This window comes from Staurois parvus, unplaced genomic scaffold, assembly GCF_062004578.1.
Source record: "Staurois parvus isolate SC_StPar_1 unplaced genomic scaffold, SC_StPar_1.0 ptg000432l, whole genome shotgun sequence".
NCBI lineage: Eukaryota > Metazoa > Chordata > Amphibia > Anura > Ranidae > Staurois > Staurois parvus.
In genome coordinates this window covers 6002529-6019213 of record NW_028318228.1, presented here as the reverse complement: position 1 = coordinate 6019213, position 16685 = coordinate 6002529, and the positions used below count along the sequence as shown (strand labels likewise).

The window sequence follows — 16685 nt, the reverse complement described above, 5'->3', positions numbered from 1 at the left end:
CTCAATCTGCTGGTTGAATGAAAAAAAAAAGACTAATCTGATCTTTTTGGTTGGAAAACCACTGGCCAATGAGTGTACCCTTTCCTCTGTATATTCCCCCTGTCACCAGGCGGGGTCAGGACCGTCATCAGGACTCACCTCAACACTGTCTTCAGCCTTTTTGCCAGCCAGTTTGCTTTTGATCTGTTTTTGTGGTGTGCTTTGTGTTTTTGTTCACTTTTTTTATGCTTTTATTTGGCCAATTTGTTGTTGGGCAGATTAAAAAAAACCGCAAAACGCATCAAAAATGCATCAAAAGCATGTTCAAAATTCATAAATAACACACTACAAGCTCATCTGCAGTGTCTCCATTGAAGTCTATTGAACCAAAAATGCATTGTTTTGCACTTCAAAAAGTCCCTGACTCTTTCCAAAAAACGCAAACAATAAAATAAGCATAGATGTGAACATGTCTCATAGAAAACCATGTTATGTGAACTGTAGTGCGTTTCTGCAAAAAGCACCAAAAAACGCATAGGTGTGAACCAGGCCTTACTGTCTGTGGACTGGGGTTAAGGCCTGGCTCACATCTATGTGTTTTGGTGCTTTTTGCAGAAACGCACTAAAGGGACCTAAACGCAAGATGGTACGTTTTTGGTTTAATAGACTTCACGGGAGACAGAGACAGAAAGGAAAGAATGTACTGCGTTTCGGACACGTTTTTGCTGCTTTTTTAATCTGCCCAAGAAAAAATTGTCAAAAAAAGGATAAAAAATACAAAATGCATTTAAAAATATGGCAAAAACGTGTCTGGATAAACGCAAAAAGCACAGCAGAAACGGATCAAAAGCAAACTCCACAGGTGTCAACAAAGCATTTACTGCGGCAGGGTGGCACGTGCAGGCTCAGTCATGTGTATATATATATAATTAAGCCTGCTGCAGTTTAGGAGCGTGCTGCGTGCCCGCTAGGGTGCACACCGCGCTTTTCCTGTGACTGTTGTGTCCATTTAACACAGCAGATCACTGTTACCGGTATCATGTGATCACTATGATTGGTCATAGCGATCACATGATAACAATGTAAACAACCTGTCAGGAATAGCTTTCCATTCATGAAGAGCTTGCTTACTGTTGTGATCTGTGATTGGCCCAGAGCAATCATATGGTACCTGGCTACCTGTATCATATGAGTAGATGTAGCCAATCACTGATTACACTTATACAGCAATCTTCACTGGATAAGTAATAACAGTGTAAAAAATAAATCCCTGAACACCCCCCCCTAGCTACTCTGATGACAGCATGTAAAAATAAAAGTACTAAAACAAAATGGCAAGAAAATGGGATAAAAAAAGTTATTTATTTATTTATTTACTGTTGTCATCCGTCAGTGTCCCTGGTGACCACCTCACCAATCATATGAATAAATGATTGTACTGCACTGGTGACAGTATGTAAAATAAATAAATAAATACAAAACTATCTATACATATATACACTGTGTATGTATATATATATATATATATAAATATTTCTTTGCCATGCCTCTTACTACGTACCTCAGACTGTCTACTTTCCAAAAAAGCGTCACGGGGGGGGGGGGTATTTGTAATTTTAAATGTATGTATCCCATAGTTTGTAGATACTATAATCTCCACACAAATCAATCAATATACACTTATTGGGATTTTCTTTTTTACCAAAAACATGTAGCAGAATACATTTTGGTCTAAATTTATGGAGAAATTAGATTTTTTTTGTTTGGATATGTTTTATAACAGAGTAGAAAATTAGTTTTTTTTTCTTTTTTTTATTTATACAATAGAAAATAAAACCCCAGTGGTGATCAAACACCACCAAAAGAAATCTCTGTTTGTGATAATAATTATATAAATTTAATTTGAGTACAGTGTTGCATGACCGCACAATTAGCAGGTAGCCTCCCTGGCGGTATTCCTGAGTGTAGCTCGGGGTAAAGTTTCAGACCACAAGCGGTAACCTCGAGCTACACTCGGGAATACCATGTGGCACTGCTCCATGATCCCTCGATCACTTACCTTGTCTTGCGCTCCTGCGATGTCCCTCCTACAGTGTCCAGTGTAATCTGGCCGATGCCGGCATCTGTCTTCTGGGTTCCATTCCCTGCGAGCGTCAGGATGTACGGGGGACAGAACGGCGGGAAATTTGAAAATTACAAAAAGTGACATTCACTAAAATCACATAGTAAAACATTCCTGTATCAAACCATTTCACATACATTTTGTCCCGAGTGCTTTGTCCGGCGCCCTGCCTGCATGTTTACTGTTCTTTCTGCCTGGAAACTGAGAAATGTCCATGGCGTCCAAAAAGCGTCCCTTTAGGTCAAAAGCGGTTTTAGACCAGCTAGAGAACAGCGATAGTAAATTAGAACCACTTGCAGAATTGAGTGATAATGATTCGTGGGGGAAATTCGTCATCAGACACTGAAAACGATTTTGCGACTTTGCTCAGTGATGTGTGAACTTGGCGCTCTATTTCAAATTTCAGTGTTTTTGGTTTGATTATATTATTCAATTAAATTTATTATTTTTATATTATTATTTTTTATGATTATTTATTAAATTATAATTTATGATTTCGTGTTTCAAGTTTTATCCTACCCGGGATGTTTACTAGACTCTTGTTCGGACAGATTTCAGTGAGTTATTACTAAGAATTACAGGCCTACAATATAAAACGCCAAATTTCCATGCAAAATAATGGTACCGCTTTCAGCACCAAAAATCTGAAATAATCAGACCGCCAGGGAGGTTAAAGTAATGCAGTGCTGAAGATCAAAAAAATGTTCTGGTTATGAAGGAGGTAAAACTTTTGAAGGTCAAGTGATTAATACTGCTTTGATTGTAAACTGATGACCTGTAAGGACTTGTAAAGCATCGGCTATGGACAGTTTTGGGTAGTTCTTTGTCATAGTACACACAATTTTAAAGTGGAACAATACTCACCTCCGATCCCCTGATGTCCTGTCCCGGAGCTCCCCGCCTAGCTGCTGACATCTTCGGGCAGCTGTCATTGGCCAGATGGAGATGACGCCACTCTCACACATGCACTGGAGTTCCATTAAATTTAGCATTCCCGAATTTGTACAGCAAGCTTTGCCTGCGCAGTTCACCATACTGGTGTGGACAGGCAGGTAGGTAGCTTTATCGCAGAAGAGACAAAGCATGTCTCTTCTTCATTCAAATTCCTACCTGTCCGCCCACTTTTACTATTTACCTAATGTTTCACTTTAAGGTTTGACATGTTTGGTATCTACTTACTCAACGCAACTCCATGCATTTGTCACAGGTAGTTTTAAAGGGAACTACTGCCAGAAAAGTGTGGTTAGAGCAGTAATGAGTTCTCTGGATTATGTTGATACTTGTGACTCCTGTGTGGTGGATGGTAATGGGATCCAGGCAGCTTTCTGCAGAGTTGATCCCTCTATGAAGGGTGATATTGGGAACCAGGCGGCTCTCTGCAGAGGTGACCCCTCTATGATTGGTGGATTCAGGCGGCTCTCTGCAGAGGTGACTCCTCTGTGATTGGTGGATCCAGACGGCTCTGTGCAGAGGTGACCCCTCTATGGTGGGTGATAGTGGATGCAGGCATCTCTCTGCAGAGGTGATTCCTCTATGGTGGATGATGATGGAATCCAGGCAGGTTTCTGCAGTGGTGATCCCTCTATGATTGGTGGATCCAGTTGGGTCTCTGCAGAGGTGACTCCTCTATGTTGGATGATGATGGGATCCAGGCGGCTCTCTGCAGAGGTGACTCCTCTGTGATTGGTGTATCCTGGCAGCTCTTTGCAGAGGTGACCCCTCTATGGCGGGTGATGGTGGATCCAGGCATCTCTCTGCAGAGGTGATCCCTCTATGGTGGATGATGATGGGATCAAGGTGGCTCTCTGCAGAGGTGACCCCTCTATTATTGGTGGATCCAGGCGGCTCTCTGCAGAAGTGACTCCTATGTGATTGGTGGATCCAGTCGACTCTCTGCAGAGGTGACCCCTCTATGGTGGATGATGATGGGATCCAGGCGGCTCTCTGCAGAGGTGACCCCTCTATGATTGGTGGATCCAGACAGCTCTCTGCAGAAGTGAATCCTCTGTGATTGGTGGATCCAGGCATCTCTCTGCAGAGGTGATCCCTCTATGGTGGATGATGATGGGATCAAGGTGGCTCTCTGCAGAGGTGACCCCTCTATTATTGGTGGATCCAGGCGGCTCTCTGCAGAAGTGACTCCTATGTGATGATGGGATCCAGGCGGCTCTCTGCAGAGGTGACCCCTCTATGATTGGTGGATCCAGACAGCTCTCTGCAGAAGTGAATCCTTTGTGATTGGTGGATCCAGGCGGCTCTCTGCAGAGGTGACCCCTCTGTGATTGGTGGATCCAGACAGCTCTCTGCAGAAGTGACTCCTCTGTGATTGGTGGATCCAGGCGGCTCTCTGCAGAGGTGACTCCCAGACAGACACCTGCGAGTGGAGCTCCCCCGCGCAGTGCGGACTCCTGACATCCGCTAGGGGTCGTCAGTGAGCGGTGTATATAGAGCGGAGTGTGGCCTGCAGACAGCAGTAGTCCGGGATGCGGGCTGTGTGATGCGGAGCTCCCCTCGGCCCCCTCTCCCGGCTCTCCCCGCTGGGAAGGAGATGGAAGGTGCGGAGGAAGCGGCGGACTCCCGGCTCGGATCTGTCTGATCGTACGGAGGAGGGGGGAGGAGTGAGCGGAGCTCCAACCATCTCCATCAGCGGAGGACCGGAGCCGCTGATCCCGGAGACCTTCACCCGGAGCGGGGAGAGCAGAGGAGGCGGGAGGTCATCACCATCATCGCCGCCAGGAGGGATGAAGAACCGGACCGACCGAACCCGGAGTGCGGAGGGGGGCGAGAGAGAGAGCCGGAGGAAGAAGAAGAAGAATTCCCCCTTCCGCAACATCAAGATCTTCCTGGTGTCCGAGTGTGCGCTCATGTTGGCTCAGGGCACTGTGGGGGCTTACCTGGTGAGTGACCCGACATTCACCCAACATTCACCCGCTATACAGGGCACTGTGGGGGCTTACCTGGTGAGTGACCCGACATTCACCCAACATTCACCCGCTATACAGGGCACTGTGGGGGCTTACCTGGTGAGTGACCCGACATTCACCCAACATTCACCCGCTATACAGGGCACTGTGGGGGCTTACCTGGTGAGTGACCCGACATTCACCCAACATTCACCCGCTATACAGGGCACTGTGGGGGCTTACCTGGTGAGTGACCCGACATTCACCCAACATTCACCCGCTATACAGGGCACTGTGGGGGCTTACCTGGTGAGTGACCCGACATTCACCCAACATTCACCCGCTATACAGGGCACTGTGGGGGCTTACCTGGTGAGTGACCCGACATTCACCCGCTATACAGGGCACTGTGGGGGCTTACCTGGTGAGTGACCCGACATTCACCCAACATTCACCCGCTATACAGGGCACTGTGGGGGCTTACCTGGTGAGTGACCTGACATTCACCCACTATACAGGCCGATGGGGGCTTACCTGGTGAGTAACCCGACATTCACCCACTATACAGTGCACTGTGGGGGCTTACCTGGTGAGTGACCCAACATTCACCCAACATACACCTGACGTACACCCAACATTCACCCACTATACAGGCCACTGTGGGGGCTTACCTGGTGAGTGACCCGACATTCACCCACTGTACAGGGCACTGTGTGGGCTTACCTGGTGAGTGATCCGACATTCACCCAACATACACCTGATGTACACCCAGCATTCACCCACTATGCAGGGCACTGTGGGGGCTTACCTGGTGAGTGACCCGGCATTCACCCAGTATTCACCCACTATTCAGGGGACTGGGGGGGCTTACCTGGTGAGTGACCTGACTTCAACCCACTATACAGGGCACTGTGGGGGTTACCTGGTGAGTGACCCAACATTCACCCAACATTCACCCACTATACAGGGCACTGTGGGGGCTTACCTGGTGAGTGACCCAACATTCACTCACTATACAGGCTACTGTGGGGGCTTACCTGGCGAGTGACCCGACATTCACCCATGGTACAGTGGACCGTTGGGGCTTACCTGGTGAGTGACCCAACATTCACCCAACATACACCCAGTGTACAGCAGACTGTGGGGCTTTCCTGGTGAGTGACCCAACATTCAACAAGTGTACAGGGGACTGCGGAGGCTTACCTGGTGAGTGATTTAACATTCACCTGATATGCATCTAACATTCACCCAACTTACAGGAGACTATGGAGCCTTGGTGAGTGACTACATTCACCCCACTTACACCCAACATTCACCCAGTTTATAGGGGACTGTGGTGGCTTACCTGGTGAGTGACCCAACATTCACCCATTGTACAGGTAATTGTGGAGGCTTACCTGGTGAGTGATCCAACAGTCACCAAATATACACATGACATACACCCAACATTCACACAGCCTACAGGGGACTGTGGGAGCTTACCTGTTGAGTGACCCAACATTAAGACCACATTCACCTGATATATATCCATCATTCACCTAATGTACAGGAGACTGGGGGCATACCTGCTGATTTACCGCACATACACCTTGTATACACCCAACATTCACCCAATTTACAGGGGATTGTGGGGGTTTACCTGGTAAGTGGCTCAACATTCACCCAATTCACAGGGGACTGTAGGAACTTACCTGTTCATTAACCCAACATTCAACCCACATTCAGCTGATCTACACCTAGCTTTCACCCAGTGTACAGGGGATGTCGGGCACAGCCAACATTCACCTAATTTACAGGGGACTCTGGGAGCTTACCTGTTGAGTCACCCAACATTCACCCCGCATTCACAAAATTAACAGGAGACTTTAGGAGCTTACCTGGTGAGTGACCCAACATTCACTTAATATGCTTTCAACATTCACCCAATATACTGGATACTATATCAGCTTACCTGGTGTGTAACCCAATATTCAACTGATATTCTCTCAACATTCACCAATACAGAGGGGGCTGTAGGAGCTGACCTTGTGAGTGACCCAGTATTAAGCTGATATACACCCAACATTCACCCAATATACATCAAGTATTCACCATACATACACTTAGTACAGAGGGGACTATTGGAGCTTACTTGTTGAGTGACTTGACATATACCTGATATGCACCCAAGATTCACCCAATATCGAGGGGACTGTACGAACATACATGTGAGTGACTCAACATTGACCCAATATACACTGAACATTCATCGTACATACACCCAATATAGAGGAGCTGTAGGAACTTACCTGGTGAGTGACCCAACATACAACTGTATACAACAGTTATTCACCCAACATACACCCTCCATACAGAGGGCAGGTGGGGCTTACCTGGGGAGTGAGCCTACATGAACCCAGTATACAGGGGACTATAGGAGCTCCTCTGGTGAGTGACCCAACATTCACCTATTGTGAATCTAACATTCATGCAATATACACCCAAGGTCCACTTAACATACACTCGACATACAGAGGACTGTAAGAGCTTGGCTGGTGAATCATCGGACATACAGGGGGCTCTGGAAACCGACCCAACATACACCCATACACCAAACATTCACCCAACATACACCAAACAATCACCTAATATACAGGGGACTGTAGGAGCTTGTCTGGTTAGTGCTCTGACATTCACCTGAAGTACACTCAACATTCACCCAATATTTTTCCAGTGCCTACCTGATATACATTCAACATACACCCAATATACAAGGAGCTTTCCTGGTGAGTGACAACCTACTGTACAGCTGATATCTACCCAAAATACACCTCACATTCACCCTATATACACACCACATTCACCTGATATATACCCAACACTAATTTAATCTACACCCAACATTCACCCAATATACCGCAGACTGTAGAAGCATACTTGGTGAGAGACCCAACATATACCTGAGATATGGGGGGGTGTAGGAGCTTCCTGGGTGAGTGACGTGGGGTCACCCAGTATACACCTGATATACATCCAGTATTTACTCGATATACACCCAACATACAGGGGGCTGTAAGAGCTTACCTGTTGAGTGACCCAACATACATCTGATGTACACCCAACATTCACCCAATATAGAGGGGACTGTAGGAGCTTGCCTGGTTAGTGACTTCACATTCACCCTAAATACACACAACATTCATCCAATATTCACCCAATGCTCACCTGATATACATCAAACATACCCTCAATATAGAGCGGACTGAGAGTTTTCCTGGTGAGTGACCCAACATACATCTAACATCTACCCAGAATACATTCACCGAATACACACCCATCATTCACTCCATATACACCCAACTTTTACCCAATATACAGTGGACTGTAGTAGAATACTTGGTGAGTGACCCACCATTCGACCAATATACAGGGGGCTGCAGGAGCTTACCTGGTGAGTGGCCTGATATACACCTAACATTCACATGATATACACCCAATATGAATCCAACATAAATCCAGAATACAGGGGGCTGCAGGAGCTTACCTGGTGAGTAACATGGGGTCCCCCAATATAAATGTCATGTACACCTAACATACAGGGGACTGTAGGAGCCTACCTGGTGAGTGACAGGATAACACTCAATATACACCCGACATACACCTCCTTTACACCCGACATACACCTCCTTTACACCCGACATACACCTCCTTTACACCCGACATATACCACAAATACAGGGGACTATGGGAGCTTACGTAGGGGGTGGCACGACATCTCCCACTGTGCGCCCATCCTACACGGACTGTGCGCCCATCCTACACGGACTGTGCGCCCATCCTACACGGACTGTGCGCCCATCATACAGGGACTGCAGGAGATTACCTGGTTATGGCTGGAGGCTGCATACAAGTGGGGTCGGCTCAGTGCATGGGTCCAGCTCTGAATATACACCTACAGTAGTACACAGCGGGCTCTGTGCGCACCACACCCCCACTAGTACACAGCGGGCTCTGTGCGCACCATGCCCTTAGTACACAGCGGGCTCTGTGTGCACTGCGCCCCTACTGGTACACAGCGGGCTCTGTGCGCACGCGCCATTAATACACAGTGGGCTCTGCGCACGCGCCATTAGTACACAGTGGGCTCTGTGCACACCGCGCCCCTACTAGTACACAGTGGGCTCTGTTTGCACGCGCCCCTACTGGTACACAGCGGGCTCTGTGCGCACGTGCCATTTGTACACAGCGGGCTCTGTGCGCGCCATTTGTACACAGCGGGCTCTGTGCGCGCCATTTGTACACAGCGGGCTCTGTGCGCGCCATTTGTACACAGCGGGCTCTGTGCGCGCCATTTGTACACAGCGGGCTCTGTGCGCGCCATTTGTACACAGCGGGCTCTGTGCGCACGCACCCCTACTGGTACACAGCGGGCTCTGTGCGCACACGCCATTAGTACACAGCGGGCTCTGTGCGCACACGTTATTAGTACACAGCGGGCTCTGTGCGCACACGCCATTAGAACACAGCGGGCTTTGTGCACGCGCACCCCTAGAACACAGCGGTCTCTGTGCGCACCATTAGTATACAGCGGGCTCTGTGCGCACACGCCATTAGAACACAGCGGGCTTTGTGCACGCGCACCCCTAGAACACAGCGGGCTCTGTGCGCACCATTAGTATACAGCGGGCTCTGTGCGCGCACGCCATTAGTACACAGCGAGCTCTGTGCGCACACGCCATTAGAACACAGCGGGCTCTGTGCGCGCCATTAGAACACAGCGGGCTCTGTGCGCGCCATTAGTATACAGCGGGCTCTGTGCGCGCCATTAGTACACAGCGGGCTCTGTGCGCGCCATTAGTACACAGCGGGCTCTGTGCGCGCCATTAGTACACAGCGGGCTCTGTGCGCGCCATTAGTACACAGCGGGCTCTGTGCGCGCCATTAGTACACAGCGGGCTCTGTGCGCGCCATTAGTACACAGCGGGCTCTGTGCGCGCCATTAGTACACAGCGGGCTCTGTGCGCGCCATTAGTACACAGCGGGCTCTGTGCGCACCATTAGTACACAGCGGGCTCTGTGCGCACCATTAGTACACAGCGGGCTCTGTGCGCACCATTAGTACACAGCGGGCTCTGTGCGCACCATTAGTATACAGCGGGCTCTGTGCGCACCATTAGTACACAGCGGGCTCTGTGCGCACCATTAGTACACAGCGGGCTCTGTGCGCACCATTAGTACACAGCGGGCTCTGTGTGCTCGCACCCCCCTGGTACTGCATGGTACAGGGTGACTTTCCTGGGTCACTACCTCTCTGGGCATATCTGGGAGTCTTGCTTGGCCCGGTGTACTGCAGTAGACGAGTTCCTGGCAGAATTGTGGAGAAATATCTGCAGGCTGCTATGCAGTGACAGAGATCCGGGAGACAACCAGTCCCCTCGCTGCGTTCTTGTTAGCTGGTAACCCTGCAGAGTGGAGGAGTACATCCTATAGACACGCACCGTATGTCAGCATTGTACACATGTGAGCGCCTTGTACCGTGTGTCTGTGTGCCTGTCTCTCCCCTATTGCCTGTCATTAGCTGCACAGTGAAGGACAACTTTCCCTAGACTGGCCCCTATACCAGTGTGATAGCAGTAGTATCAGCATGCAGGTGTAATCCATGTCTGTCCTCTATTGCATGTCATTGGCTCCTTGTCAAACCTGCAACGTTCAGGACCACACGACATAGCCCACCACCATGGATCTGTGTGATGGTATTAAAGGCATGTGCGTGTAATCCGTGTATGTCTGTCCCCTATTACATCCCATTATCTGCTTGTCAGACCTGCAGAATGAAAGACTACTTCATATAGGCTGACACCATATATCAATGTGATAGTCGTGTTCTCAGCATGCGTGTGGACTGCATGGCCCCCAATTCCTGGAGTTAGCTGCAAAGGAGTTCTTTACATAGACTACCACCATATATCAATGTGATGGGAATATTATCAGCATGTCACAGCAATGTATGTTTGTCCTTTTATTGCCTGGCATTAGCTGCTGCAAAGTGAAGGACTCCTGTACCTAGACAAGCCGGATATATCCATGTGATAGTAGTGTTATAATCATGGGGGTGTATGGTATGTCTGCATCTTTATCTGCTTGTCAAACCTGCTACCTGAAGAACTCCTTCATATAGACAAGAGCAATACATCAGTGTGATAGTAGTGTTATAAGCTTGCATGTCTGTATGTCTGCCCCCCCCCCCCCCCCTCACTGATTGTTAAACCTGCAGACTGAAGGACTACTTTACTATCACATTGATATATGGTGTTAACCGATGTAGTGTTATAAGCATGTACAGTGGGGATCGAAAGTTTGGGCACCCCAGCTAAAAATTTGTATTAATGTGCATAAAGAAGCCAAGGAAAGATGGAAAAATCTCCAAAAGGCATCAAATTACAGATTAGACATTCTTATAATATGTCAACAAAAGTTAGATTTTATTTCCATCATTTACACTTTCAAAATAACAGGAAAAAAAAAAATGGCGTCTGCAAAAGTTTGGGCACCCTGCAGAATTTATAGCATGCACTGCCCCCTTTGCAAAGCTGAGACCTGCCAGTGTCATGGATTGTTCTCAATCATCGTCTGGGAAGACCAGGTGATGTCAATCTCAAAGGTTTTAAATGCCCAGACTCATCTGACCTTGCCCCAACAATCAGCACCATGGGTTCTTCTAAGCAGTTGTCTAGAAAACTGAAACTGAAAATAGTTGATGCTCACAAAGCTGGAGAAGGCTATAAGAAGATAGCAAAGCGTTTTCAGATGTCAATATCCTCTGTTCGGAATGTAATTAAGAAATGGCAGTCATCAGGAACAGTGGAAGTTAAAGCAAGATCTGGAAGACCAAGAAAAATATCAGACAGAACAGCTCGCAGGATTGTGAGAAAAACAATTTAAAACCCACGTTTGACTGCACGATCCCTCCAGAAAGATCGGGTAGACACTGGAGTTGTGGTACACTATTCCACTATAAAGAGATACTTGTACAAATATGGTCTTCATGGAAGAGTCATCAGAAGAAAACCTCTTCTACGTCTTCACCACAAAAATCATCGTATGAACTTTGCAAATGAACATATAGACAAGCCTGATGCATTTTGGAAACAAGTTCTGTGGACCGATGAGGTTAAAATTGAACTTTTTGGCCGGAATGAGCCAAGGTACGTTTGGAGAAGAAGGGGCACAGAATTTAATGAAAAGAACCTCTGTCCAACTGTTAAGCATGGGGTTGGATCAATCATGTTTTGGGGTTGTGTTGCAGCCAGTGGCACAGGGAACATCTCACGAGTAGAAGGAAAAATGGATTCAATAAAATTTCAGCAAATTTTGTATGGTAACTTGATGCCATCTGTGAAAAAGCTGAAGTTAAAGAGAGGATGGCTTCTACAAATGGATAATGATCCTAAACACACCTCGAAATCCACGGGGGATTACATCAAGAGGCGTAAACTGAAGGTTTTGCCATGGCCTTCACAATCTCCTGACCTCAACATAATTGAAAATCTATGGATAGACCTTAAAAGAGCAGTGCGTGACAGACAGCCCAGAAATCTCAAAGAACTGGAAGACTTTTGTAAGGAAGAATGGGCAAAGATACCTCAAACAAGAATTGAAAGACTCTTGGCTGGCTACAAAAAGCGTTTACAAGCTGTGATACTTGCCAAAGGGGGCAGTACAAGATATTAACTCTGCAGGGTGCCCAAACTTTTGCAGACACCATTTTTTTGTTTTCTGTTATTTTGAAAGTGTAAATGATGGAAATAAAATCTAACTTTTGTTGACATATTATAAGAATGACTAATCTGTAATTTGATGCTTTTTGGAGATTTTTCCATCTTTCCTTGGCTTATTTATGCACATTAATACAAATTTTTAGCTGGGGTGTCCAAACTTTCGATCCCCACTGTATGTCTGTTCATGCAGACTAAAGGACTACTTTACATCAGCTAGCACCATATGTATCAATGTGATAGTAGTGTTACAGTGAGGAACAGAAGTATTTGAACACCCTGCGATTTTGCAAGTTCTCCCACTTAGAAATCATGGAGGGGTCTGAAATTTCACATTGTAGGTGCATTCCCACTCTGAGAGACAGAATTAAAAAAAAAAAATTCAGGAAATCACATTGTATGATTTGTAAAGAATGTATTTGTCTTGCATTGCTGAACATACGTATTTGAACACCTGAGAAAATCAGTGTTAATATTTGGTACAGAAGCCTTTGTTTGCAATTACAGAGGTCAGACGTTTCCTGTAGTTCTTGACCAGGTTTGCACACACTGCAACAGGGATTTTGGCCCACTCCTCCACACAGATCTCCTCTAGATCTGTCAGGTTTCGGGGCTGTCGCTGAGCAACACGGAGTTTCAACTCCCTCCAAAGATGTTCTATTGGATTTAGGTCTGGAGACTGGCTAGGCCACTCCAGAACCTTGATATGCTTCTTACGGAGCCACTCCTTGGTTATCCTGGCTGTGTGCTTCGGGTCGTTGTCATGTTGGAAGACCCAGCCATGACCCATCTTCAATGCTCTGACTGAGGGAAGGAGGTTGTTGCTCAAAATCTCACAATAAATGGCCCTATTCATCCTCTCCTTAATACAGTGCAGTCGTCCTGTCCCCTTTGCAGAAAAGCACACCCAAAGCATGATGTTACCACCCCCATGCTTCACAGTAGGGATGGTGTTCTTGGGATGCAACTCATCCTTCTTTTTCCTCCAAACACGACGAGTGTAGTTTAGACCAAAGAGTTCTACTTTGGTCTCATCTGACCACATGACTTTCTCCCATGCCTCCTCTGGATCATCCAGATGGTCATTGGCAAACTTTAGACGGGCCTGGACATGTGGTGACGTGAGCAGGGGAACCTTACGTGCAATGCATGATTTGAAACCATGACGGCGTAGTGTTCTATGGACAGTGACCTTTGAAACTGTGGTCCCAGCTCTCTTCATGTCATTGACCAGCTCCTCTCTTGTAGTTCTGGGCTGATTCCTCACCTTTCTTAGCATCAGTGATACCCCACGAGGTGAGATCTTGCATGGAGCCCCAGTCCGAGGGAGACTGACAGTCGTCTTTAGCCTCTTCCATTTTCTAACAATTGCTCCAACAGTTGATCTATTTTCACCAAGCTGCTTGGCAATTGCCCCGTAGCCCTTTCCAGCCTTGTGGAGGTCCACAATTTTGTCTCTGGTGATTTTTGACAGCTCTTTGGTCTTGCCCATGGTAGTAGTTGGTGTCTGACTGACTGTGGGGTGGACAAACGTCTTTAAAGAGCTCAGACAGGTGCTACTAAGTTAGATTAATGAGTGGAGTAGAGGTGGACTTTTTAAAGGCACAGTAACAGGTCTTTGAGAGCCAGAATTCTTGCTGTTTCTTAGGTGTTCAAATACTTATGTTCAGCAGTGCAAGACAAATAAATTCTTTACAAATCATACAATGTGATTTCCTGAATTTTTTTTTTAAAATTCTGTCTCAGAGTGGGAATGCACCTACAATGTGAATTTCAGACCCCTCCATGATTTCTAAGTGGGAGAACTTGCAAAATGTGTTAAAATACGTCTGTTCCTCACTGTATAAGCGTGCATGTCTGTTCCCTGTGTTGCTTGTCAAACCTGTAGACTAAAGGACTACTTTAGATCAGCTAACCCCATAAATCAATGTGATAGTAGTGTTATAGCCATGCATGTCTGTTTATCCAGACTAAAGGACTATTTTACGTCAGATAACACCGTATATCTGTGTGGTGGTAGTGTTATAAGCGTGCATGTCTGGTACCTGTTCTTGCCAAACCTGCAGACTAAAGGGCTACTTTACATCAGCTAACCTCATATATCAGTGTGATAGTAGTGTTATAGCCATGCAGACTAAAGGACTACTTTACATCAGCTAACCCCATATATCAGTGTGATAGTAGTGTTATAGCCATGCAGACTAAAGGACTACTTTACATCAGCTAACCCCATATATCAGTGTGATAGTAGTGTTATAGCCATGCAGACTAAAGGACTACTTTACATCAGCTAACCCCATATATCAGTGTGATAGTAGTGTTATAGCCATGCAGACTAAAGGACTACTTTACATCAGCTAACCCCATATATCAGTGTGATAGTAGTGTTATAGCCATGCAGACTAAAGGACTACTTTATATCAGCTAGCACCATATATCAATGTGATAGTAGTGTTATAAGCATACATGTCTGTTCTCTGTGCTGCTTGTCAAATCAGTGGACTAAAAGACTACTTTACATCAGCTAACCCCATATATATCAATGTGACAGTAGTGTCATAAGCGTGCATGTCTGTTCCCTGTGCTGCGTGTCAAATCTGCAGACTAAAGGACTACTTTACATCAGCTAACCCCATATATATCAATGTGACAGTAGTGTCATAAGCGTGCATGTCTTTTCCCTGTGCTGCGTGTCAAACCTGCAGACTAAAGGACTATTTGACATCAGCTAGCACCATATATCAGTGTGATGGTAGTGGTATAAGCCTGTGAGTGTAACGTACTGTATGTGTGTGGATATCTGCCCCCTATTATATGCGTGTGACAGCTGCACATTGAAGGACAACTTGATATAGACAAGCACCGTATATCAGTGTGATGGTAGCGGTAAATTAATTTTATTTACCGTGTTTAAATTGGAGGTGATTTTGGTAATGACGGGGGGGGGGGGGGGGGGGGTTTAAAAGCAACAGGGGCTTTATGGCAACTTAAACGTATAATATTTTTACCATTGCGCTGTTTGTCTCCTTCTCCCCTCCCTGCCTGTCTCCAGCACCACACCTGAGTACTAGCAGGGAGGGGAGGGACCCTGCAGTGTAATGAGCACCAATTGGCTGCTTGTCAGGAAAGGGTGGGTCAGGGCTTATACTTTTTGCACACGTTTAAAAAATCATTTTAGTCCTGAAGATGCCATAAAACCCCCCAAAACATGACATATTTTCTGAAAGCAGAGACCCTAACGAATAAAATAGTGGTAGTTCCAATTTTTTATGTCACATGATGGCCATTCCAGAATCTTCACCTTTTTCTGCTGTAATCACTGAAGGGTCAACTAGGCCTTGTGCTTAGGGTCATTGTTGTGCTGGAAAGTGCAAGACCATCCCATGTGCAGCTTTTGTGCATAAGAATGCAAATTGGCTGCCAATATTTCCTGATAACATGCTGCATTAATCTTGCCATCCATTTCTACAAAATTCCCTGTGCCTTGAGAGTTAACCCCCCCAAAAAAAAAATCAGTGAGCCACCTACATGCTTCACAGTGGGGATGGTATTGATGTCACTATAGACCTTGATCACCCCTCTCCACACATGGTACTTATGGTTGTGACCATAAAGCTCTATTTTGGTCTCATCATGTATATGTGTACATATGTCCTATCATTAGTTACTTGTCGCAGCTGCAAAGTGAAGGACTACTTGCATTATATATCAGTGTGATAGTAGTGTCATAACCATGCTTATATATGAGTGTGATAGTAGTGTCATAACCATGCATATATATCAGTGTGATAGTAGTGTCATAACCATGCATATATATCAGTGTGATAGTAGTGTCATAACCATGCATATATATCAGTGTGATAGTAGTGTCATAACCATGCATATATATCAGTGTGATAGTAGTGTCATAACCATCCATATATATCA

General features: G+C 46.2%; 1 protein-coding gene across 2 annotated transcripts in view; it reads left to right on the top strand.

Annotated features, from left to right (window-relative positions):
• Positions 1-4558: 4558 nt before the first annotated feature.
• The window catches only part of SLCO3A1 (solute carrier organic anion transporter family member 3A1), a 476664-nt gene continuing 464537 nt past the window's right edge, over positions 4559-16685 (top strand). For both annotated transcript variants that reach the window (XM_089687650.1, XM_089687651.1), the window contains exon 1: positions 4559-4998. In XM_089687650.1, the coding sequence (XP_089543776.1) occupies positions 4843-4998 (156 nt within the window). In that variant the 5' untranslated portion in view covers positions 4559-4842. The remainder of the gene's footprint in view (positions 4999-16685) is intronic.